Source organism: Saccoglossus kowalevskii, chromosome 4 (assembly GCF_978046115.1).
Source record: "Saccoglossus kowalevskii chromosome 4, keSacKowa6.1, whole genome shotgun sequence".
In the NCBI taxonomy this organism is placed as follows: domain Eukaryota; kingdom Metazoa; phylum Hemichordata; class Enteropneusta; family Harrimaniidae; genus Saccoglossus; species Saccoglossus kowalevskii.
Window position 1 is genome coordinate 38,638,039 of NC_140644.1, and position 25,345 is coordinate 38,663,383.

Genomic DNA, 25,345 nt, shown 5'->3' on the forward strand with positions numbered 1-25,345 from the left:
GCATATACTCGTGACCTTCGTCAAATTATAGTATATTTAGTGACACTCACTGTATGAAACATACATAAGGTGCAAATCATTACAAAGTAGTATTGTGACAGATAATACATCCTGTGATTATCACAATGGTGATAGTGATGTTAGCAAATCACCAATAGTCAACATGTTGCAAATACGATTACTAACACACTAACACTAACAGCTTATTCAGGTGAATATATAACGTATATGTAGTGTTGATACCAAGCAACGAAATAATCTACTTTATCAATAAAATGTTGTCAATTGATAGATATATCAACAGGATGGGTATTATCACATACTACATGCACAACAAAGAAAGCCAGTGAATATCATATGCATATAAGATTTTAAAAAAACTTGGAACATCCATAAAGTATGCAGAACTTACTGTCAATTAAGTAGTGAAAATATTGATAAAATAAATTGCAAAGGCTAAATCAGGGCAAGAATTCAAGCTAGAAAATAAGGTAAATATCAGTTATAACAGTGATAGATCTATTATCAATATTAGTTTATCTCACATTCACTATTATCTGCAAAGACCAAACTGGCTGCAATATTTAATAAATATAGCAATCAAAAATACAAAAAGAAACAATAGAATAAATATAAAAAACAGGTATGATAGAATTAAAAACGCCTTGAAGACTAGCAAACCACCATCACCCCCAGAAACCCCAGCCCCCTGCATACTTTATGGATGTTCCCCACAATGAAATGAAGAAAAACAAAAAAGGGAGCCGCCAGATCTATTCCTCCCTACACTCAAAAGTTTCTTGTGAGGAGTGGGCACTCATTATTATTAAACAAGACGGATATAATACATATGAGATTCTTCTGTTATGTTTTTTAACAAATCAAATAAGTATACGTATAGCTTCATGGAAACTAAAATATCGCGGCTGAACTGTTACATTAACACTTTCTATACCTTTGACATACACATGATCAATAAGTGTGCCAGCTTCTGTAGTTGGTTGACATACACACTGCCTAAAACCATGTTCTTGCAGTAGCTTCATAATTGATGAAGAAACAAGGATATTTTGGTTGAAATCACCCATAATAATTGTTCCGCCTTGTTGTTTATCTAGTTCTTCTAGAAGGACAAGCAAACTTTCTCTGAATATCTCTATCTGATATGATGCTGGTCTGTATATAACAGCAGCAGTTAAATTCAAATGAGTTAAACAAAATACCATACATTCCATATTAGATATTGGCAAATTCAAAATCTTAAATGATTTGTTTTGTTTAGCATATACTGCTACACCACCATGACATTGATCTAACAACTTCGCTGTATTATCGGTAGTTATATTGTAAGAAAGACATCTTGGTTTGTGATTAAAACTAAATCCATTCAATTGAATGTCAAAATCAGGTTCCTTGTCAGTTAACCATGTTTCAGTGAGACATATTATATCAGACATCAAGAATGTATTATCATTTTGAATGTCTTGAATATGGGACTGTAAGCCCTGAACATTATGCATAATAAAAGTACACATGTAGTTTGTGCCCAACTGCTCAGATGATTCAATGATGAACTTTGGCATGCTTTCCAATGCTGCTTGCACTTTGTCATTGCAATAAATTGCAGATTTTCGAAATTCCTGTACAATAAGTCCACTCAAAGTTGTTACACGACTTAAAGCCACATAAGCCTGTCCTGATGTAAAGATTTTTTTTAAGTTAACAACAGCTCTGTTTACAGTTAAACCTTGTACTTTATGGACTGTACAAGCCCAAGCTAACTTAAGAGGGAACTGTCTTCTGATACCACCATTTGGTGCAACAGTGTCTTCATTAATTTTAATGATAGTACTATTTTCTGGCAATGCTGAAGAAATTGCACTTGTTTTTCGTAACTTTTCACCCACTTTGGCATTATCGAATATTACATATATTGCAGACGGGAAATTATTCCCTGGTATCATAGTTATGTGACTTACAGTTCCAAATACACCATTAACTAGACCATCTGAAACATCTATGTTTTTTGTAAGTTGCACTCTTGCACCAGTAGCTAATGTTATACTTTCTGGTAACAGATTCATGTAAACCTTCTTATGGGGATTTTGATTCCTTTCCAGTTTACCTGTCTTTGCATTTTTGGTATAATCCTGAGCCTCAATATATACAGGATCTGTGCATAGCTTATGAAGCATCATTACATTGCATGCATTAACCTGTGCATTTGTACCAAAAATATGAATTGCATCACTCTCCTCACCGGTTTCTCGACCTTCAAGCATATCAACATCAATGGAAGACAGTGCCTCTCCTTTCTTATGAATTCGCAGCCTATTAAGTGTCTCAGCAAATGCAACATCTTTTTGTCTCATTATTTCAGTTAGTTCTGCAATCATGAAATTATCATTCCACAGATTAACAACTTCATTTCCAAGACATAATGAACTTCCTTTTACAGGTGGCAGTTGGTAAAAATCACCACAGGCCATGACACAAACATTACCAAATGGTGAATGACTGCTAGTTTGTTTAATCTGTCTCAATCGACCATGGATATAAGCAAGTAATTTGTGGTCCACCATGGAAATTTCATCTATCACTAGGATTTGAAGAGTGTTTAGCTTACAACGAACACTATTAATCTTGTCATTGCCCAGTGGTACATATGGTAGCTTTGCATTAACTGGTATTGATAAAGCACTGTGCACAGTCATACCTCCAATATTAAATGCAGCAACACCAGTTGGTGCTGTTAAAAGTACAGAAAGATCATCAGGATTCGGTAATGAACGAGCAAGAATGCGTGTAGCTTCATAATACACAGATTTGATCAAATGACTTTTCCCAGTTCCAGCTCCACCAGTGACAAACACAAAAAATGGATCTGGGTTCAATCCATTGTTTATATCCAAGCACCACTGTCGGATTTTGTAAAATATTTCAGACTGCTTCACATTCAATTTTCTCAGCATAGAGTGTCCCTCAATCTTTGACATTGAACAAGAAGGTACTACAACATGGCTATCTGAAATCTGTGGTTGTTCTTCTAGATCAGGAATTGAAGTGTCATACTCATTATCATTAGTATTTTTCTGTGCTTCTTCAAGGCACTCGATTCGTTCAGATTCAGTTTCTGGGCATATGTTTGCCCATGCATCTTCTAATTGTCCACATTCATCAAGTAATTTTGATGCAGTGTCAATAGCATCAGCTTCTTTCTCAAATAAGGCTCGATTTCTGTCAACGATCAATTTAACCTTTTCCAATGGTGTATTCCCCAATTTAACTGCTCCATCTTGGTAAAAATTTTCAAAAGATTCAAATTCAACAGGTTTCAAATGTTTATCAATGCGATGAGGGAGAAAAAGTTGCAATATACTCTGATAATATTTCTCAGGATTCTTTGTCACTGAAAATCTTGCATACCTTACAACAGCAGGCTCACTTCTAGACCTTTTTTGCATATGACCAAGGTTATTTTTCAAAGTTACTGCTGGATTTTTTCTCTTCTCATTATTGACATTTGACATTTCAGATGTTGAAAGAACTCTGTACTCTGAGCAAAATGCAGCAAGACACAACATATCAAACTCTTGTCCATCTGGTCTAGCTTTGTATCTGTCAACTATGCTAGTCATCCATATATCATCTTCATCTACAATAGCACATTCATTTTGTTTTCTGATGACCTCAAATGGCAAACTCATTTTAACAGGATTGTCCCCAGTTGGAATAAACTGGACTTTTCGTGATGCCTGTTTCAGCTTCAGATTACATACTCTATATACAGCCTCTTGGGCACTAACTTCTCTGTTTTGAAGGTATACATTTCCTAACTGTTTTAATGCTTTCTTAGCATCAACATTGCCTTCTTTTGTAGCTTCTTTTTGAGCATGATCCAACAATAACCCCATTTCTCGTTCTGCTTTGGAAATGTAGGAAACAATATATACAACACAGGAATATGCATCAACAACAAACTGTATATCCATGTTTGCATCCCAACAACGGAGTAGATCTGCATTATACTGATTCACCCATACATCATTTGGCTGTCGTTTCAAAACAACAGATGTTTTCTTTGTTAATAATCTATTTGCCTTTTCAAAGATTTCTTGAGTAATTCCTATATCTGAGAATAAAGAATCTACACTTTTATATTCTTTTTGATTATCTGAAAGGGCTTTCCAAACATTTCCAAGAATTTTCTTTGCACTTTCTTTTGTCATAGACAATTTATGTATTCCCATATTAGAATCTTCGTCATCAGTTACATCAGAATCTCCTTCTAAAACGTTTTTTAATTGCAACTCATCTGTTCCATCATTAGGTCGACAAATGAATGACCTTGTGCAAGGAGGTCGTGGAAAATTGAACCTGCAATTTGTGCCTTTCTTCTTGCAAGATTTTGAATGTCTTGTGCTGTGTTTTTGGACTTTGTTTACCATTTCATGCAATTCTGAATCCTCTTCTAGAGAAGGCATATTACAAGTTACATACTTGTCAACAAAATCAATCACTTTATCATCAGCATCATTGTCCACAATTGGAGCATATTCCACCCAGAATAAGCAATGCGTGTGTGGTGAACCACGTTGTTGAAATTCTACTCTGTAAAAATAGTCTTTGATATGCCCAATGGGACGTGCTGAAGACATTATTACACGAGTTAAAAAATAATGGAATCTGTGATCAAACATTCTAGCTGCTGTTACTGGGTTCTGTCTTAGTATTTCACATTTCTGAGACCAATCAAGATCATTAGCAGAAGTGCTATAGTCGCCCTGTTCATGAAGTATTGTTTCCACAATTTCTTTCCATCGCAAGTCAGCAGATGAAAATGAGCAAAACCAGGTTGGTATACCTAATTGCCTTATCATTGCAAAAATATCTTTTTGGGTAGCTTGCCAGTAAGGTGGTGTTCCTCTGATAGGCGTCATAAATTTATAGCCTTCATCATTCTTTATAATCTCTATCAGTTTGTCTCGGTTTGTTAGAACCTTTGATGTCACTTTCTCACCACAAGCAATACCATTTCCTTTACGAAGAGCAATTGACACTTTTGACTGGACCTGCTCCAATTCAGACAAATATTGTGCATAGAATATAAAGTCTATATTTCTGGCAAATCTGCCATCAGCATTCATCAAACGTGTATGTAGATACCGTCCTAGTGTTATTCGAACCTCACGGTTGTCTTGAAATGTTGGGGATCCAGTTGGATACAATACTGGAAAGCACTTTGCTTCATTGCATTTGTCCATCAGGACTCTTACTGGTTTATTGTGCTCTGCTGGTGCAACACATACATCATCAAAGTGATAATCAAGAACTTCTTGACCTATGTCAAGTGGTTGTAAGCATGTGTCAACAAACATTCCATGAACATCGTCTGATTCATTCTCTTTATCAGATATTTCACTATGTTCTTCGTCAGAAGAATTCTCATTGTCTTCATTTCTTGATAGAGTGTTTTCCCAATCCACATTGAATTTTACATCTTCATACCATTTATTATTCTTTTGAAGATATACTAAAGCATTTTTGATATGACCTTTTTTAACACATTTAAACTGGTAGTGACCTTTGTATGTAAGTTTTCGCTTCAGTTTAACTCTTATTGTCTGATCCTCTGATTCAATTCTTGGTAAAAAGCTTGTTGCTTTCACCACACTTGATGGTACACAAACAACTGGCCCATGAACGCCTTTCTGACCACCTCTTGGCAAAGCCAACATTTTCAGAAATGGAATATGCAATGCTACTAAATGTTGCTCCAAATCATTCAGGCATTTTAATTCGTCAGGAATAGTTTTCAAGTCAAGGTTGTTTACAACTGCTACTGCAGGCATCTTTCCATGCAAAAGTTTTCGTTGACATGTATAACAAATCCATAATGTACCAGCAGAGCTTTTCTTTAACTGACATTCTTTGTTACATGCTATGCTGCATGCATGTACATAGGTCTCTGTTATACACTTCTGTGCAATATATTCTCTTTCCTTGTCAAAAGCACGTTTATTACATATAATCACTTGATTTCGAAATAGGCGTCTGTGACACACACTACAAATACAATCCGGCCCTTTGGCGACTTCACATTTGAATAGAGCTGTAACATGTTCAATATTTTCATTTTCTGTTTTCATATACACCTTTTGGTTAATACTGCGTACAATCAAGCTCTGCTTATAATCTGCATCACATTGGTATTTTTGTACACTCAGCCTCTTTTTAGTCTCTCTGAATTCAACATCTTGCTGATACTTTTCTGTAAACTTTGATTTCTTTGTTTCTCTGAATTCAACATCTTGCTGATACTTTTCTGTAAACTTTGATTTCTTTGTTTCTCTGAATTCAACATCTTGCTGATACTTTTCTGTAAACTTTGATTTTATTGTTTCTCTGAATTCAACATCTTGCTGATACTTTTCTGTAAACTTTGATTTCTTTGTATCTCTGAATTCAGCATCTTGCTGATACTTTTCTGTAAACTTTGATTTCTTTGTTTCTCTAAATTCAACATCTTGCTGATACTTGTCTGTAAACTTTGATTTTTTTGTTTCTCTGAATTCAGCATCTTGCTGATACTTTTCAGCAGACTGAGCTGCACAACATGCTTTCTTTTTTTCTCTGAACTTAGCGTTTTCATGGTATTTGTCATAACTCTGCTTTTTCTTTTTCTCCCTTAATTCTGAATCTACGTGATATAGTTCTTGCTCCTTGACATATCTTGGTTTTTTAGCATTTGATTTGGGTATTACACTTTCACTAATGGGTAGGTTTTTCTTTTCATGATATTTATCGCGTCTGACTTTCAATTGTTGACGTCTGGATAGAGATTTACGTTTTCTTCCTGGGTTTGATTTCTGTGATTTGGGTAGATTCACAAGAGGTATATCATCAATAGTGTTTATAAATGACCTTCCACATTGTTTAGTAATATCTACATTTTCTGTATCACAGTTACTATTTGTACAATTTCTTGATGCACCATGCACCTTTACACACTTCACAACTTCATAGTGGTTTTCATTGCAGTGCTTTAAATACAAACCATTAGTAATATTCTGAGAGCGTTTATTAGTTTGAGTAAATCGTCTCCACCTATCAACATTGAATGTATAAATATCAGTTGCCAGCATATCAGCTGCGACAAAAATTTCAACCTCTGTGCCCCATACACCGGGCAATTGTATATTTGATCGTGTTACATAATCATTAACTGATTGGTATTCCTGTCCAAGATATTGAGAGAAAAGTTGGGCATTCAACTGCAAGTGTTGCACAATCTTGTCTCTTACAGTCTGGTGATTTTGCTCAGTACCACTTATACAATATGATAAAGCTCTGAACAAGCAATTACCATCACCTTCAATATTCTTTGTACGACAAGGATCTCTTAGTTCAGAACCATATAAATGCCCTAAAGTTTCAGTTTGATGTTCATACGTTAAACCAAGTGTCCTGCAAATGCCTACACATGTACTTGCCTCAAGTGGATTAAATGTAAAAGTAACTTCTCTGTACTCATTCATAATCATTAAATCATCATCACTATACATTACATTAATTTCATTTGATACTTCTCTGGAAGCAACAACACTAATTCCTGTTACTTCAAACTGTGTGTTTTTACTTACATTCATGGATATTGCAAGATTGCAACAGTGTTGATACACCTGCTCAATATGTTTCATTTGCAAGAGAATACTCAAGCCATCTGGTTCAATCATGCCTTCAGAATTTCTTGAATGTGAATCAAATACACAGTAAATGCCATCTGCATTCAATACAGCAAACGTTGCTCCATTAAAAGTTATAAAAGAAGCATCAAATTCAGACAATGTTTTGTACAATGCACTATCTAGTGATACAACAAACTCGCTTTCTGCATGTTGCTGGGAACTCATTAAACCAACTAAACTGTTACCAACTGTGACAGAAAATCGTGTGTCAAATAACTCCACTTCTTTGTCCAATTCAGAAACTAAAAGATATTTTGCATTAATTCTTGAGGACAATTCATTATAATATTCATTGCCAGCTTTCAAAATTGTGTCTAAATCATAACTATCCCATGATATTACTTTTTTAATTTTACTGTATACAAGTGACAGTAAGCAGTTAGCAACACACTGTCTTCCAACATTTTCTGATGGGAAAACAAATGGATCTCCTTGATGAAAATTGCCACTGATTGCATTTACATTCCCGTCAGTGAACAGCTTTTGAAGCTGATCAAATGTTTTGTAATCTATTTCACATTGGTTTCTCAATTCATCAGTAAGTATTGCATCCTTTCGGAATTCATTTGTAAGCATTGTGTCCTTTCGTTGCTCATTTTGACAATCATCATCCTGAAATTCATCAAGATACTCAGTATTGTAATTTGTGTTTTGCTGGAGGCACGAAACCTCACTGTAATTCATGTTTTGCAGGAGGCAAGAAACCTCACTATTATTCCTGTTTTGCTGGAGGTCAGGATCCTCACAATCATTCCTGTTTTGCTGGAGGTCAGGATCCTCACAATCATTCCTGTTTTGCTGGAGGTCAGGATCCTCACCGTCATTCCTGTTTTGCTGGAGGTCAGGATCCTCACCGTCATTCCTGTTTTGCTGGAGGTCAGGATCCTCACTATCATTCCTGTTTTGCTGGAGGCCAGGATCCTCACTACTGTCATTCCTGTTTTGCTGGAGGCCAGGATCCTCCGTCCTCCTGTTTTTTGAGAGGACAGGATCCTCTATGTCAATATTCCTGTTTTGTAAGAGGCCAGGATCCTCAGTCTCATTACTGTCGTTGTCATTCCTGTTTGTAAAGAGGCCAGGATCCTCTGTTGTGGTCAAGTTTCTTCTGTGTTTCCTTCCTTTCTTCCAGTATTTACTTCGAGGCATCTGGAAACAAGACATAAACCAAAACGCAGAATACATTATTCACACATGCATTGCAAAACATTTTTAAAAACACTGAAGCAACAACACCACAGTGTTGATAATTTGAAGTGCACAATTACTCCATACTGGTACTTTACTGGAGTTTTAAAAATTAACAACATTCAAGTCGATTACTTTCTATGCCAACCATTCTTCCAATAAAGTAAATCTACATTTCATCAATTATTGCACATCCACTAAAAATAACTTGCCTGCACTAGTAATAGTTTTGGGTAACAGGTTTATTTGTAATCAATATTTACCTTCCCTTTATGAAAAAATACAAGCTCATGAGTCAATGTCACTTACTAAAAGTCTATAACTAAAGGCTTATGAAAATTTGAAAATTTCATACGCAGACTTCAATCTGAGTAATCTAAGAACAATCAGATTGTAGAATAATACATTATCCCTATGTGCATACAGTGAGCAACCTAATATGCAAAAACCTTTTACTATCCTACCAAACGGAATCATTTGTATTGTATCAGTATTGCAATAATGATGGACATCTGATGCAAACAGTGTTTTAATGCATATTATTGATTCATTGCCAAAATCAAATTTCCCAGTCATAAAAAATCACTAATCACAAGTCGAATGGAATCATTTCATAATCGTTGTAAAAAAAATACCAATTACACTAAGACTAGTTAAACATTTTTTCCCCATTAGGCTGTGTGAAACTGTCATTTTACTTAGATCAATATGTGTGCTCTTTTTTTCCCATACTTATAAAACATAAATTAAAATGCAGCTTGCACAGAGAGCATGATATTCCATGCAAATTTAAAAATAATGTTGAAAAAGTTCATCGCACAGCACTGTTGCAGCAATACTTGATATTATTAATCGGCATAAGCAGGAAGATTAAACTAATTTATTAAAATTTGACTACAACATGTCACACTATTTGCTGCAGTACAAGTGCACAACACTTCTCCAGTCCATTAAATTTGTTCTTTGTTTCAAACAATATCAATCATAACAAAATGGTGGCGACCTTCTCCATTAAAATGCAGCTTTGAGACATAATCTCACCTGAAAATATATAAGCAAAGAAAACAGATGTCCATTAATTAAACTTATTAAAATTATTTACGTACGTATACTATAAGGTAACAGCTTAGATTTAGTGAGTAAACTGTATACTATCAGATAACAGCTTAGATTTACTGAGTAAACTGTATACTATCAGGTGACAGCATAGATTTACTGAGTAGACTGTATACTATCAGGTGACAGCATAGATTTACTGAGTAGACTGTATACTATCAGGTGACAGCATAGATTTACTGAGTAAACTGTACGATCAGGTGACAGCATAGGTTTACTGAGTAAACTGTATACTATCAAGTAACAGCATAGAATTACTGAATAAACTGTATACTATTAGGTAACAACATAGGTTTACTGAGTAAACTGTATACTATCACGTGACAGCATAGATTTACTGAGTAAACTGTATACTATCAAGTGGCAGCATAGATTTACTGAATAAACTGTATACTATCAGGTGACAGCATAGGTTTATTAGGTAAACTGTATGCTATCAGGTGACAGCATAGATTTACTAAATAAACTGTATACTATCAGGGGACAGCATAGATTTACTGAATAAACTGTATACTATCAGGTGACAGCATAGGTTTACTGGGTAAACTGTATACTATCAAATGACAGCATAGGTTTACTGAGTCAACTATATACTATCAGTTGACAGAATAGATTTACTGAATAAACTGTACCATCAGTTGACAGCATAGATTTACTGAGTAACCTGTACACTATGCAAGTGCAAATCTATGCTATCAGTTTATAGTAAACAGGTCACTCAGTAAATCTATGCTGTCAACAGATATTGTACAGGTTACTCAGTAAATCTATGCTGTCAACAGATATTGTACTGTTTACTCAGTAAATCTATGCTATTAGTTGACAGTATAGATTTACTGAATAAACTGTACAATATCTGATGACAGCATAGATTTACTGAGTAACCTGTATACTATAAACTGATAGCATAGATTTACACTAGCATAGTGTACACTTTACTCAGTAAATCTATTGTTTCAACTGATACTAGTAGTATACAGGTTACTCAGTAAATCTATAATGTCAACAGATATTGTACAGGTTACTCAGTAAATCTATGCTATTAGTTGACAGCATAGATTTACTGAATAAACTGTACAATATAAACTGATAGCATAGATTTACACTGGCATAGTGTACAGGTTACTCAGTAAATCTATGCTGTCAACAGATATTGTACAGTTTACTCAGTAAATCTATGCTGTCAACTGTTAGCATAGATTTACTGAGTAAACAGTACACTTATCAGTTGACAGCATAGATTTACTGAGTAACCTGTACAATATCTGTTGACAGCATAGATTTACTGAGTAATCTGTATACTATAAACTGATAGCATAGATTTACACTAGCATAGTGTTCAGTTTACTCAGGAAATCTATGCTATCAGTTATCAGAATAGATTTACTGAGTAAACTGTATACTATCAGATGTCTGCATAGATTTACAGAGTAAACTGTATACTATCAGATGACAGCATAGATTTACTGAGTAAACTGTATACTATCAACTGATAGCATAGATTTACACTAGCATAGTGTACAGGTTACTCAGTAAATCTATGCTATCAGTTATCAGAATAGATTTACTCAGTAAATCTATGCTGTCATGTGATAGTATACAGTTTACTCAGTAAATTTATGCTGTCACCTGATAGTATACATTTTACTCAGTAAATCTATGCTGTCAACTGTTAGTGTACATTTTACTCAGTAAATCTATGCTGTCAACTGATAGTGTACAGTTTACTCAGTAAATCTATGCTGTCAACTGTTAGCATAGATTTACTGAGTAACCTGTACAATATCTGTTGACAGCATAGATTTACTGAGTAATCTGTATACTATAAACTGATAGCATAGATTTACACTAGCATAGTGTTCAGTTTACTCAGGAAATCTATGCTATCAGTTATCAGAATAGATTTACTGAGTAAACTGTATACTATCAGATGTCTGCATAGATTTACAGAGTAAACTGTATACTATCAGATGACAGCATAGATTTACTGAGTAAACTGTATACTATCAACTGATAGCATAGATTTACACTAGCATAGTGTACAGGTTACTCAGTAAATCTATGCTATCAGTTATCAGAATAGATTTACTCAGTAAATCTATGCTGTCATGTGATAGTATACAGTTTACTCAGTAAATTTATGCTGTCACCTGATAGTATACATTTTACTCAGTAAATCTATGCTGTCAACTGTTAGTGTACATTTTACTCAGTAAATCTATGCTGTCAACTGATAGTGTACAGTTTACTCAGTAAATCTATGCTGTCAACTGTTAGCATAGATTTACTGAGTAACCTGTACAATATCTGTTGACAGCATAGATTTACTGAGTAATCTGTATACTATAAACTGATAGCATAGATTTACACTAGCATAGTGTTCAGTTTACTCAGGAAATCTATGCTATCAGTTATCAGAATAGATTTACTGAGTAAACTGTATACTATCAGATGTCTGCATAGATTTACAGAGTAAACTGTATACTATCAGATGACAGCATAGATTTACTGAGTAAACTGTATACTATCAACTGATAGCATAGATTTACACTAGCATAGTGTACAGGTTACTCAGTAAATCTATGCTATCAGTTATCAGAATAGATTTACTCAGTAAATCTATGCTGTCATGTGATAGTATACAGTTTACTCAGTAAATTTATGCTGTCACCTGATAGTATACATTTTACTCAGTAAATCTATGCTGTCAACTGTTAGTGTACATTTTACTCAGTAAATCTATGCTGTCAACTGATAGTGTACAGTTTACTCAGTAAATCTATGCTGTCAACTGTTAGCATATATTTACTGAGTAACCTGTACAATATCTGTTGACAGCACAGATTTACTGAGTAATCTGTATACTATAAACTGATAGCATAGATTTACACTAGCATAGTGTTCAGTTTACTCAGGAAATCTATGCTATCAGTTATCAGAATAAATTTACTGAGTAAACTGTATACTATCAGATGTCTGCATAGATTTACAGAGTAAACTGTATACTATCAGATGAATAGATTTACTCAGTAAATCTATGCTGTCATGTGATAGTATACAGTTTACTCAGTAAATCTATGCTGTCACCTGATAGTATACATTTTACTCAGTAAATCTATACTGTCAACTGTTAGTGTACATTTTACTCAGTAAATCTATACTGTCAACTGTTAGTGTACATTTTACTCAGTAAATCTATGCTGTCAACTGATAGTGTACAGTTTACTCAGTAAATCTATGCTGTCAACTGTTAGCATAGATTTACTGAGTAAACTGTACATTATCAGTGAGAGCATAGATTTACTGAGTAACATGTATACTATCAGTTGACAGCATAGAGTTACTGAGTAAAGTGTACACTATCAGTTGACAGCATAGAGTTACTGAGTAAAATGTATACCGGTACTATCAGTTGACAGCATAGATTTACTGAGTAAACAGCACACTATCAGTTGACAGCATAGATTTACTGAGTAACCTGTACACTATCAGTGAAAGCATAGATTTACTGAGTAAAGTGTACACTATCAGTTGACAGCATAGAGTTACTGACTAAAATGTATACTCTGGTTTATTTACAAAATGAAACATAATTTTCATAGTTGCAATCACTCTCATAAAATTCGCAAAAGCCAAAGACCTTGGGATGCTCACAAGGGTAAGTGAGAGATTTTCTATGGATTATGTAAATTGAAGATGCAGCTTTAACAATGCAAAACTTCTTGTACTTAACTATGTTCCAACATGCACACTTTCCCTTACATCACTATGTCAATCATATAGCTGTTAATTAATTCTCACCTGCAAAATACGAAGGCAAAGAAAACATTATATTGGTATGTTAGTGCAGCAGTATGGTCAAAACAATCACACTGAAAGGACTCGCTGACTTCATATTAACAAAATTGAAATATACTCTTCAGATTTGTATTGGGCCATTCCCGTTTATATCTGCACCCCCCCTGTTGATGAGGTCGGATTTCCAGCACTGTATATGGAGAAACAGAATTCCAACTGTATATGGAGAAACAGAATCTGGAAATCCAGACGAGTATGGAAAAAAAATTCCTGGAAATCCAGGCAGTTAAATATGGCCTAGTTTATCTCGCCACATACCGGTTGATGAGGTTGGATTTCCAACAGTATGACTAAAAAAACTTGGAATTCTGATTGTATATGGTAAAAAAATTGGGCCAGTATGAAATAGTAATTACTGAAATTAGATAAGGATGGTGGCACGAATGAGCTCATCAACACCGTGAATCAGGATTAGTTTGGATTTCCATTATCAAATATAAAATTTTTAACTTGGTAAATTAGCATATGATGAGAGTTATATTTGGAAATTTTACTCTGTATGGTGGCACAAAAGAACTCATCAACACCATAAGTAGGAACTATAGTTTTGGATTTCCATTACTGTATGGTGAATGGTGATTTGGAAATAAAACTTTGTATGACTTATACACCCATGGAAATTATACCCTGTATGAAGTAAACACACAAGCTCATCAACAGGGGGGGGTGCAGATATAAACTGAATGGCCCATTATCAGTTTGCACTAATAAAAACATACTTATTGACGGGAATATTCCAAACACATGCGATTTAAATAGCAAACTCATTATCACTTAGGGAAGAGTAGGAAATCAAACTCGCGGTTTACCGCGGTCATTACCGCGGTGGTGGTGGGTGCTCGCCGGTCGACCGCATTTTATGCAAATTTATGCATAGATTCCATGACCCCGGTTTACCGCGGTCGTGTGCGGTAGGCTCGCATGGCAATTTACACCCTATTGTTAAGACTATGAATGGAAACAATAGACTGGGAAACTAAAGGTTACTTGCCGCCAAGTTCAAATAATAAAATCGAGTGATACCAGAAGATTGGAAAAATCGTCTATATTAGTTCGTAGAAGAACACTATTTTATTTTCAGGAGTCTTGGTATAACATCGCAAAGCAACCCAGAATAATGTAGACCCCACATAATGTAAAATATTATCACATTATTTTGAATTTACATCATGTATAGTCTCAGGATTTATTTTAAAAGATTAATGTTTCGCGTATACCATAACCAATATAATCGGGCGAAGTACAAATTCCGAGTGTAAAACACTCGATGAGAGGCCGCAGTTTACGTTACCTCGAGACCATGCACTAAGTAGGAAAAGCAACCCGAAGTCGAAGAGGGAGTGTCACACACTTGGTGCTACAATATATACACAACTGGGTGATCAGCGAAAAAAATAGCGCACTTCTTGGCGAAACTGACTAATCTAATAAACCTTGGCCCAAGTTTAACCCCAAGTCACGCGCTGAACAAGTGGGTTGTTACCTTGGTGACCATTCGCGCTCCGCGCGTTGACCTTTTTATTATACACATCCCATTACGCAAATTTTTACTGGCTCTGCGTTGCCTACGTAAAAATTGTTACCGTTCTGGTTGTGAATATTTCACCATTGCCGACGTGATAATGCGTTGCCTTCGTAATAATTACGCAAACTTATTTTCCATTGTTTACGTACTGGCTGTGAATATTTCAACTTTGCCGACTTGATAATGCGTTGCCTTTGCAATAATTACGCAAACTTATTTTTTATACCCCTGTCGACCCCTCGAGTCAGGCTGCTATCACCCTTTCTATTTCAGTAATTGACGGTCTGTAGATGTTAAGTTGTCACCTCCAACTGATTGAGCGGGCAATTAAATACGCGATAATACCAGACTTAGTTTTTCTACTTTAAAACTGACGGCAAAACACAATAAAATCGTCCGGAGCCATCGAACTACGCGACTTAGTCGAAACCGCGACTTACTGCCTCAGAGACGGGACCACTGAATAACTGTTGTTGATAATGATATTGTAAACAAACACGCACACACAAAACATTAAAGCCAGAAAAGTCAAGTCAAGAAACAACATTTCAAATAATAATAATTATGGTTTGACATCTATATCATTTTGAAATAAACTAAATGTCATGTAAATAAAATCCATGCGTTACAATTTACTGTAATTTCAAACTCGGGGCAGCGTACTTTGAACGCAGAGTATTCGATCGCTTACATTTCGAGTGAAAACAAAACAACGTCAGGTGCTTTTGAACTACGTGCGGTTGGCACAGTAACGGGCAATGACCTCAGCGGTTCACACGCAATGAAATTCTAATCAAGCCAGCTAGCGTTATCGTACGGTATCATAAACTCAATAATTATTCATTCAAAATGCCTTTCACACTCACGAGTACCATGGAACACGAACATGTAACAGAAAAATAACGTCTTTTGTTTAAAAATAATTCTGTCAACCAAGAATACATGCGCAAGGCAAGATTTATGAAACGAAACAGAAAATAATCATGTCATTGTCAGTGCAATGCAGACAGCCAGACCTGTTTTGATTAGTTCGCTCGTTTCTTGTTTGCTGGCCATTTTTTCTGGAGTGTGACACAAATGGTGAACATGATACTGCCAAATCAATCAAGAACCAGGATACGGCTTGGATACGCTGAAACTTTGTAAATCGTTCTCTTTTCAATTGTAAACTTTATTCCAGTGTTACGCTAAATACATGTATTAAATACTAAACAAGCGCACATATCGTATTCATTTACAGCATCGGATTTTAAAACAATGACTCGTGGAATCACAAAGAAACTGTTAAGTACGTATTTCACACATTACCGAGGACCGCGGTAGAGACCGGTACAGCGGTAGAGACCCCTAATTATAAGCAGTCCGCGGCTCTCCCCGGCGTTCTGCGGTACACCGCGGTAATGACCGCGGTGCACCGCCCGTTTGATTTCCTACTCTTCCCTTATAAGAATTTTTGATGTACCATAAAATCTGTATTAGAAGCCACATCCCTAATAGAAGTCGCACCCATTCTTTTTGAATAATTGACAACCAAACATTCACAATTTCTCATATGATGCTCTAGTAGAAGCCGTATAATACAGATTTTATCATATTTTTTTCTTAAAATCGCTTCAACTGATAAAGCATGTTAATACACAGTGCAAAGAAACAAATTATGGGCAGCATATGATGCAATCTGGCTCAATGTGTTTAATAAGTCATTATCATACACAACTGACAGAATGTCAATTATTTGAAATGTTTTAACAATATTAAGGATGCTGTACACATTTTTTTGCTTTGAAACCCAAAATTCGACTTTTTTGTATTTTTCAATGCTGGACTACATGGAGCAAATACTCAGTAGGAAAAGAAGTGAATTGGATGTTTTTATAGGGTGTAAAAATCAATTTTTGTTAATTAAAAACAAAAGCACATGTCATTATTTTGAATGCTATGTTTTAATTAATCAGCCGAAGTCATAATAGACAGATAATTTGCATAATAGTCACCACCCATAGCAAATATAAACAGTCTCTTCCATTCAGTACAAGCTCAGACTAGTAATACAAGTATTAGTAGTCCGAGGTACAAGTTACACACATGCCATTTACGGTCGTCCACAAATTTAATTTCGTTGAATTTCTCGCTCTTCAAGCAGTCGACTATGAAACCGTCTATGGGGTCGACTATGACAGTGACGAAAGAAAACTAATCCAAGGAAATTTGGGGAAGAACGTCAACAGTATGTAAAGCGATTATTATGAAAATTTTATCATGGAAGGTACTAACGTTAGTACCTTCCCCGATTTAATCGATCAGACTATGGAGGTATAAACAGAAGGTAGAAAATTTGAGCACATGGCAGACTTAGTTTTCGTGACCAAATTACGTGTCATGGAATCCGGCCACAATGAGTCGGAAGTGAAACACTTGGCCCTCGGATTTGGTCACACGAAAAGCCTGAGACAAGCAGCTGTAAAAGAAACGTACGCGTCTGCGTGTGTGAGCATCCTTGTTTTACCTGTTTTATTTTTTCTTAATCTTCACATTCTGAATAAATAACTTGACGGATTCAATGACGTTAGATTTGTTATACATGATATAGAAAGTGAACTGAATGTAAGATACCGGCAGTAGTCGGTATCCGGTTGTTCCGGTACTATTTGTTATGCGTTGAAGATGGAAAAACAATCATCACACTAATTTTGTCACAACAGTTTTGGGAATTGAAAAACGGAAAACACGATTTATGGCGAACAGGTTATTTTACAAATCCACAAAATAATAACGGAACAAACAAAATGAAAATTCGCCGCCCGATCGACGGTCAGACATCCTCAAACCCAAGCGATTCAGTTCAGCACTCCAGGGTTCTCCACGAGGGGTTTTTACAGGGCGCCGCGCCCTGTTATCTGAAATTGGCGCCCTTTTTAAATTGTCAGCGCCCTGTTATATTTCCTGTGTGCCCTGCATGGTTCCATACAAAGAATTGTTTATAAAACAGGCCAACACTCATTGTCTTCCGAAGATGATTCATCGTGCTCAGGGTAACTGGTTCATTGTTTTAAGGTGCAACTGTGAAAATTCCGGTTTGTTATCGTAGCAGGTCACCGTGAGGTGATAACACCACCAAACAAAAAGTTACAAGTTTTTTCAACACGATTAAAAATGAACATGTGGCCCAGAAAAGTGCATTACCGTACCCATATTTTTACTGCCAGGGTGATGTCAAATATATAAAATCATTATCGGTAAAACCATTCGTTAAACATAAGGTCTATGGTTAAAACCAAGTTCACGCCGTGACTAGGTAGCGGCAACATCGTCACCGCCGAGTGGAACAAAGGCAGCAACCGGGCAGCTATGCACTTGCATGATCGGTAAACGACCAGCGCAGCCGACGTACCATCACAGACATTGCTGATCACCAAGAAGTCCACATGAATGCTTGCTTGAACATGTAAATGTTTACATTTAAATGTCACTATTTAAAGTTGAATTTTTTTTAAATCACGATTTAAAAACCCCGGTAAAACGGCCATGCTTTCAACTCGCATCATAAGTGGAAGAAATAAATTTACTTGTGTTCTTTTGGAACAAATATTCTGATTGGTTGTTTTTCGCGTCAATACGTGGCTTTGGCCAATCAAAAGCATCGTTACATAGTATCAGGGTGCACACAGTAAAATGAACTGTTTCCGGGTCATAGCTGTTTTCAACGAAGCAGACATTAACAAACTTTTGATTCGAATGAAAATTATTCTTTTAAATATGTATTTTGTTTTTTTATACCTAATTCTATTATTTTTGATGACAAATGACAAAAATATTCACCAAAATTAGAGAATTAAAGATATCATTGCAAAATGAACAAATCTGAGAGAGGTAGTACCTCTATATGTAATATCAAAGCAATTGGACTTGCGGTTTTTAACAAGAAGTTGAAAATATCACTTTTTTACCAAAAATGACAAAAATATTCACCAAAATTAGAGAATTAAAGATATCATTACAAAATGAACAAATCTGAGAGAAGTCCACATGTAGTACCTATATATGCGATATCGAAGCAATTGGACTTGCGGTTTTTAACAAGAAGTTGAAAATATCACTTTTTAGCAAAAATGAAAAAAATATTCACCAAAATTAGAAAATTAAACAAAATTAAAGATATCATCATGAAATGAACACATTTGAGAGTGGTTCACATGTAGTACCTATATATGTAATATCAAAGCAATTGGACTTGTGGTTTTTAACAAGAAGTTGAAAATATCACTTTTTACCAAAAATGAAAAAAATATTCACCAAAATTATAAAATTAAACAAAATTAAAGATATCATCATGAAATGAACAAATTGGAGAGTGGTTCACATGTAGTACCTATATATGTAATATCAAAGCAATTGGACTTGTGGTTTTTAACAAGAAGTCGAAAACACTTTTTACCAAAAATGACAAAAATATTCACCAAAATTAGAGAATTGAAGATATCATTACAAAATGAACAAATCTGAGAGAGATTCACATGTTGTACCTATATATGTAATATCAAAGCAATTGGACTTGTGGTTTTTAACAAGAAGTTTAAAATATCACCTTTTACCAAAAATGAAAAAAATATTCACCAAAATTAGAGAATTGAAGATATGATCATGAAATCAACAAATCTGAGAGAGGTCTGCCCAACGTACATACACACCAAGTATCAAAAACATTCAGGCTTGTAGTTTTCAAGAAGAAGTCGAAAAAGTAAAACATTGACACGGACGACGACGGACAACCACTCATATGATAAGCTCCGCTCGACAAAGTCGACAGCGGAGCTAGAAATTGGTATTGAAAAAAATTTGGAGGAAAAAATTACAGCAAATATTACACACAAAAAATGTTAAATTAAAATCCCACACACAAAAGGCAATAATTAGCATGCGTTGAATGTGAACAACAAATAAGTGAACTTCGTCCTATCATGGAGGTAAAAAAGAAGAATACAATCAAAGCAAGGCTTGGATCAAAGGTACCAGGAGAATCGCCACTGTTTCTACATACTTCATGCAGGGTTCTCCCCAGAAAAAATGCATAGCGCCGGGGCTAATTTGCATAATAATTTGCATATCATTTAGATATCTTTCCTTCATTGATTAACAGAACTTATTTACAATTATGAATATTAGTGAGCTCAGTCACAGGGCAAATATTTTTTTTAATGGAATCAACACATTATGTTTCACAATTTAGAAGAGTTTGAAACATTCTCGAAATACAAATGCTGCAGACTAAAAACAAACACAAATACATTATTGTTGCAATTTAATTGTTTTGTAAAACGTTGAAGGAAACGCATTCAAAACGTTAAGCCAGATTTATGTTCACGAATCTCATAATTTTATTCACTCCAAAAACATTCTCCTTCAAAAACTCGATCACGTAATTAATTGACGTATTGTTGTAATTTATTATTCGTACCATCAACTTCTAAAACGTTTACAATTACAGTAATGAGCGAACAAATAAAGCTTCAAAACGATCATCAAAGTTACGACGTGACATAACTTACTTGGCCATGTTATACACCAGTTATAGCAATAATTCCTCAACAAATTTTACTTCTTTTTTTTTTTTTTGATATGAAATGTAAGTAAAATACGACTTATTTTTATCGGGAGCGATTATTTTTGATCACTTGATCGCTTCGGTAAAAAAAAAACAGACCCGCCATGATGTTTGTGAAACATTAGCATGTGTCCTTTGACCCGATGGGTCAAGAATTCCATTAACCAATCAAAATGCCGCATGGTAATGCCGGTAGAACCCGAAGTTTTCCGAATGGTAGTAATCATAAAAATTACATTGCGGAAGTAAAGCGATGTCGTAGCACGATGTGTTGGCATCGATTTCAATTGAAAACTGCATGACAGCTTTCGAAAGAGGTGATTTGCAATTTTTAAAAGGTAAATTAGGTCTTGAAAGAAGAGTTTTTACATGATTCGCAATGATAACAGTTCAAATGGATTTTACCAAATCACGCAATAAACACGTTGTTTTTTTCTTGAGTAGCATGAACTGATCATGAACTCCGATTTGACCATGTTATATCGAGGTGGAATTGATTTTGAAATAATTTTAGCTTTCAATCTAAAGACTGTGTCTATCGCAGAAAGTATTTACTTACAAACAAAGAGGTGCTAATTCCACAAATTTGACTAGCCGCTACGTATCGTGCGACTAGGTCTATTGTTTATAAATTATAATCCACGACTGGCAGGATGAGTGTCGGTCGGTACGTAATTATACCAACAATCAGACAATAGTCCTCGTCGGAAGCATTTCCGCGGTGGTCACTAATTTTGAGTGACCGGCGTGGCGAACAAAGCTTTTTCACATCTGATATTGGCATGTCAAATATGAAATCAAGCGCCGAGGTGGGAACACATAGCGCCGAGGTCCCAAGTGAAGCGCCGAGATTCACAGGTATAGCGCCGCGGACCTCGGCACTAAAAAGCCCTGGGGAGAACCCTGCTTCATGGAGTTTATTTGCCGAATGGACGGAACAGTTGGCCGTTAGTGTGGTAAGGATTACCATGCAATAGCATATCACAGACACCTTCAGCAGCACTTGGTGATTTTCATTACAAATTCAGTCAAAATTTTATAAACAAATATGGCATTGATAGATAACACACACAAGTTTGACTACGAAGCTGAAACTGCTATTTCCTTCAATTCAGAAGACGTAAATAAAATCTAAGGCCATATTACAGACAAAGAATTGTTTTGCATATGTTGTGAATGAAACAATTGCTCGAAAACAGAAAATGCAGCAAATATCTTGTACATTGTGTATAAAGAAAATTGACACACTGTCACACGAAGTATGACATACACGGGGTATAAACTTCAAAAATTGTAATTTCTAACATCAAAATTCAGTGTCTGGTACAACACAGTGTGGTCCATGTTATGGACCATAGCAAACGCCATGCAAGCTTTCTTTTTACTAAAAAAACATTTGTATTAAGATTTTGAAATATTACAATATTAGGTTTATTTCCTGTTCGAAAGTATTTGAAAAATTATTTCAATGCCACAAAAATGATAAATACATCTATTTAATTTACTTTTTCAGTTCCACAGCCAGCTGGCATACAAGTGATAACAAAATAAATGCAAAATTGTCATCTAACTGTAAGGCCATCGCTGACTAGCTCCTGATTTGGAATGACAATTTTGGTTTCAAATACCCCAGTAAATTTGTTTATTTGTTCTTCGTGTAATTAGGCTTTTATATCATAATAATAATAATAATATTTTTCAACACTAAAACGACCTACAGTGAGTTGTTCTATGGTCGCATAAAATTAAAAATAAAGATAAAATAAAATAAACTAAGAAAGGTTAATCAACTACACAAAATGCTAAATAAAGCTAAATAATATCACAAACACACAAAGGATCATTATAAACTTGAATGGTACAATACAATACACTAGCTATTACTGCTAAGAAGTGAAAAATCACATTAAAATCACATTACAGTCTATTGTGGAAAGAATATTTTTTATTTTGGTGGAGCTGATCACATCTCATTTGCATACATTTGTTTATGTATTGTGCAGTCTTATTCCTCAACAATATTTCATAATTGCTTTGAATTTTTCGATTTCATCTAACTTACTGAAATTTAGTATAATTACCTTACAGTACTTGAATAATTCAATTCTGTTTTCATTGTAAAGACTGCAGTGCATGAGGAAATGTACCTCATCTTCAATCTGCTTTTTATCACAGTTTTGCAATGCCAATGTTCCTTTTATATGCAAGGAATTTTTCCACACAAAAAAGACGAACCCAGCCGGATCGTTTGACTGTAAACATTATGGTATTTCTTTCTGATTTATAGGAATCTCAAAAACCAGTTTCTCAACTTGTCTCTTATTTGGTTTCACGGCGGCGCCCATATAGTTAATATCGACAAATCAATCGCTTTTATTTTGTTATCACTTCTACGCCAGTCCGAATGTAGGTCCGGATCAAACATGACGTCATTTGAAAAACGCGCCATGCTCCTGAAGCTAAATTGTTTTCATTCAAAATTCAACAACAACAGGTACAAATTATTAAAAAATCACAGTCACGGTATTCTAGAATATATATGGATTGACAATAAGCAGTAAGAATACTTAGATAGCGAATTAAGATCATGATATCCATAATTCAACACAGCGGTATTTAAAATGAGTGTACTCACCTTCAAGGAAATCAGGTTATGACCTTTCACCGAACCTCGTTCCCAGATATGCACAGCTTTCGACATTGTACTTCGAAAATATGCAGTAAATTCTATTTTACTACAAAAATTGTTACGTGTATTTTACTTAGAAATTTTAAAACCTTAGATCCAATTAAAAATGAATTCAAGAATAGTTTATACTTATTCAGTGACCAGTCACGCTAATAATGTCTTGGAATCGAGGCCAATCGGTAACTAAATAGTCCCTTTTGTCTTTGGCGATTTTTTGCATTTATCTGCCAGATTTTGTATTCTTTTATCATTGTTTGGTGTTAGTCTTTTAAATGTATTAATGATAATACAGTACATCCTTATTGTATGCGAGTTTTAATTACTAGTAACTTGTCGCGAAACATTGATCGAAGTCACTCCGAGAAGTGAACAAGACCATGGAGGTGATAAGACAGAACAATGTGAAAATTTCAGAAAGATTAGTTCTCTGAAAACCGGTGCTCGTTTACTCATGAAAACGGACTTGCATTGATCATTCAGTAAGATACTAGTAAATGATTGCTTCAGTACTCGGACTATCCATTGTCATTACTTCCGAATTAATCATGCCAACAAACCCGGAAGTTGTACACGTCGATTCGCGGTCCTGTTGACAAATATGAAATAACAGCGAGAATAGCCAACAAGTATGTGCGACAATAGCCAACTACTGTAATGCCTCTGACAGTGAGTACTTGGGCGAGTAAAGTGTACTGTACATACATGTGCACATCACTAAGCAGCTCACATTAATATCCTATGACTACTGTAAAATAATTTATTTTAGCTGGAATTATTTTTCACTGTTCAGGTGTTTTGTATGGTATTTTTTGTCACTGACTTCTAACGAGTTGAATGTAAAATGTACATGTAAAAACCTATATTTGCTAGATTTTAGTTTTACTGAATCGTTGCTTCAGCGAAAATTAATTCCAAGCAAAAATTTATTTCAGTAATTGAATTCCAGATACTGAAGTCACAGTGTCAGACATTTCTAGCACTGTGACAGATGTGTGAACCAATGAAATATAGTACATGTAAGTCGTTATGGTTATTATACATTATTCACTCTGTACAAGAATTTGTTTTGCTTGTGAAGCATTACAATAAATACCAGTTCCCTGTGGACATAAATTAAATCTTGTTTTGTATTCATTTTTTACTTGAATAATCGTCCTGTTATACCAGACTTCACACATAGGTGACAATTATGTAGCAGTAACAAATTCTCTGGGGTCCTATGACACAGTAACTTTCGCTAAATTTTGTAAATTTTATAACTGCCATAAAATACCAAAAATTAGCAGTTAAAATTAAGAATCTCCCTTCAGTCATCCAATTCTACAGCTGATCGAAAAACTTTCCTCATTTTTGTTGTTGCAATTGTAGTATTATTTACATATATTATGGTGAGACAATTTTATTTAAATTTATAGGAGTATTACAAATCGCAAAGAATTTAACTGGAATCAAACCACACAAAGTAGCAGCAACTTTAACGAACACCGTAAAGTCTTCAAATCATGAACATTTCTAGCAGCAAAAATTAAGCAATTTACAGTAGAGTTAACCTGAATATCACTTTGGTCATCAATGCTACATTTGCTTATAGCTTCTAGAAATCCTTTCTTACAAGGTCATTT

The 25,345-nt window shown here is 35.0% G+C and overlaps 1 protein-coding gene and 2 long non-coding RNA genes across 3 annotated transcripts; 1 reads left to right on the top strand and 2 right to left on the bottom strand.

Moving 5' to 3' along the window:
* Nucleotides 1-881: 881 nt before the first annotated feature.
* Nucleotides 882-8,894, bottom strand: LOC146747394 (uncharacterized). The gene has a single exon (XM_085498420.1). The coding sequence runs from the start codon at nt 8,892-8,894 to the stop codon at nt 882-884; it is 8,013 nt and encodes a 2,670-aa protein (XP_085354546.1).
* Nucleotides 8,895-9,157: 263 nt separating this feature from the next.
* LOC146747395 (uncharacterized) lies at nt 9,158-23,727 on the bottom strand. Its single transcript, XR_014929111.1, has 2 exons — nt 23,670-23,727; nt 9,158-9,974 (listed from the first exon to the last, which is right to left on the bottom strand). It is a non-coding gene; the product is annotated as an uncharacterized LOC146747395 (long non-coding RNA).
* A 167-nt stretch (nt 23,728-23,894) lies between these two features.
* LOC146747396 (uncharacterized) lies at nt 23,895-24,841 on the top strand. The gene is made up of 2 exons (XR_014929225.1): nt 23,895-24,389; nt 24,656-24,841. It is a non-coding gene; the product is annotated as an uncharacterized LOC146747396 (long non-coding RNA).
* Nucleotides 24,842-25,345: the final 504 nt, after the last annotated feature.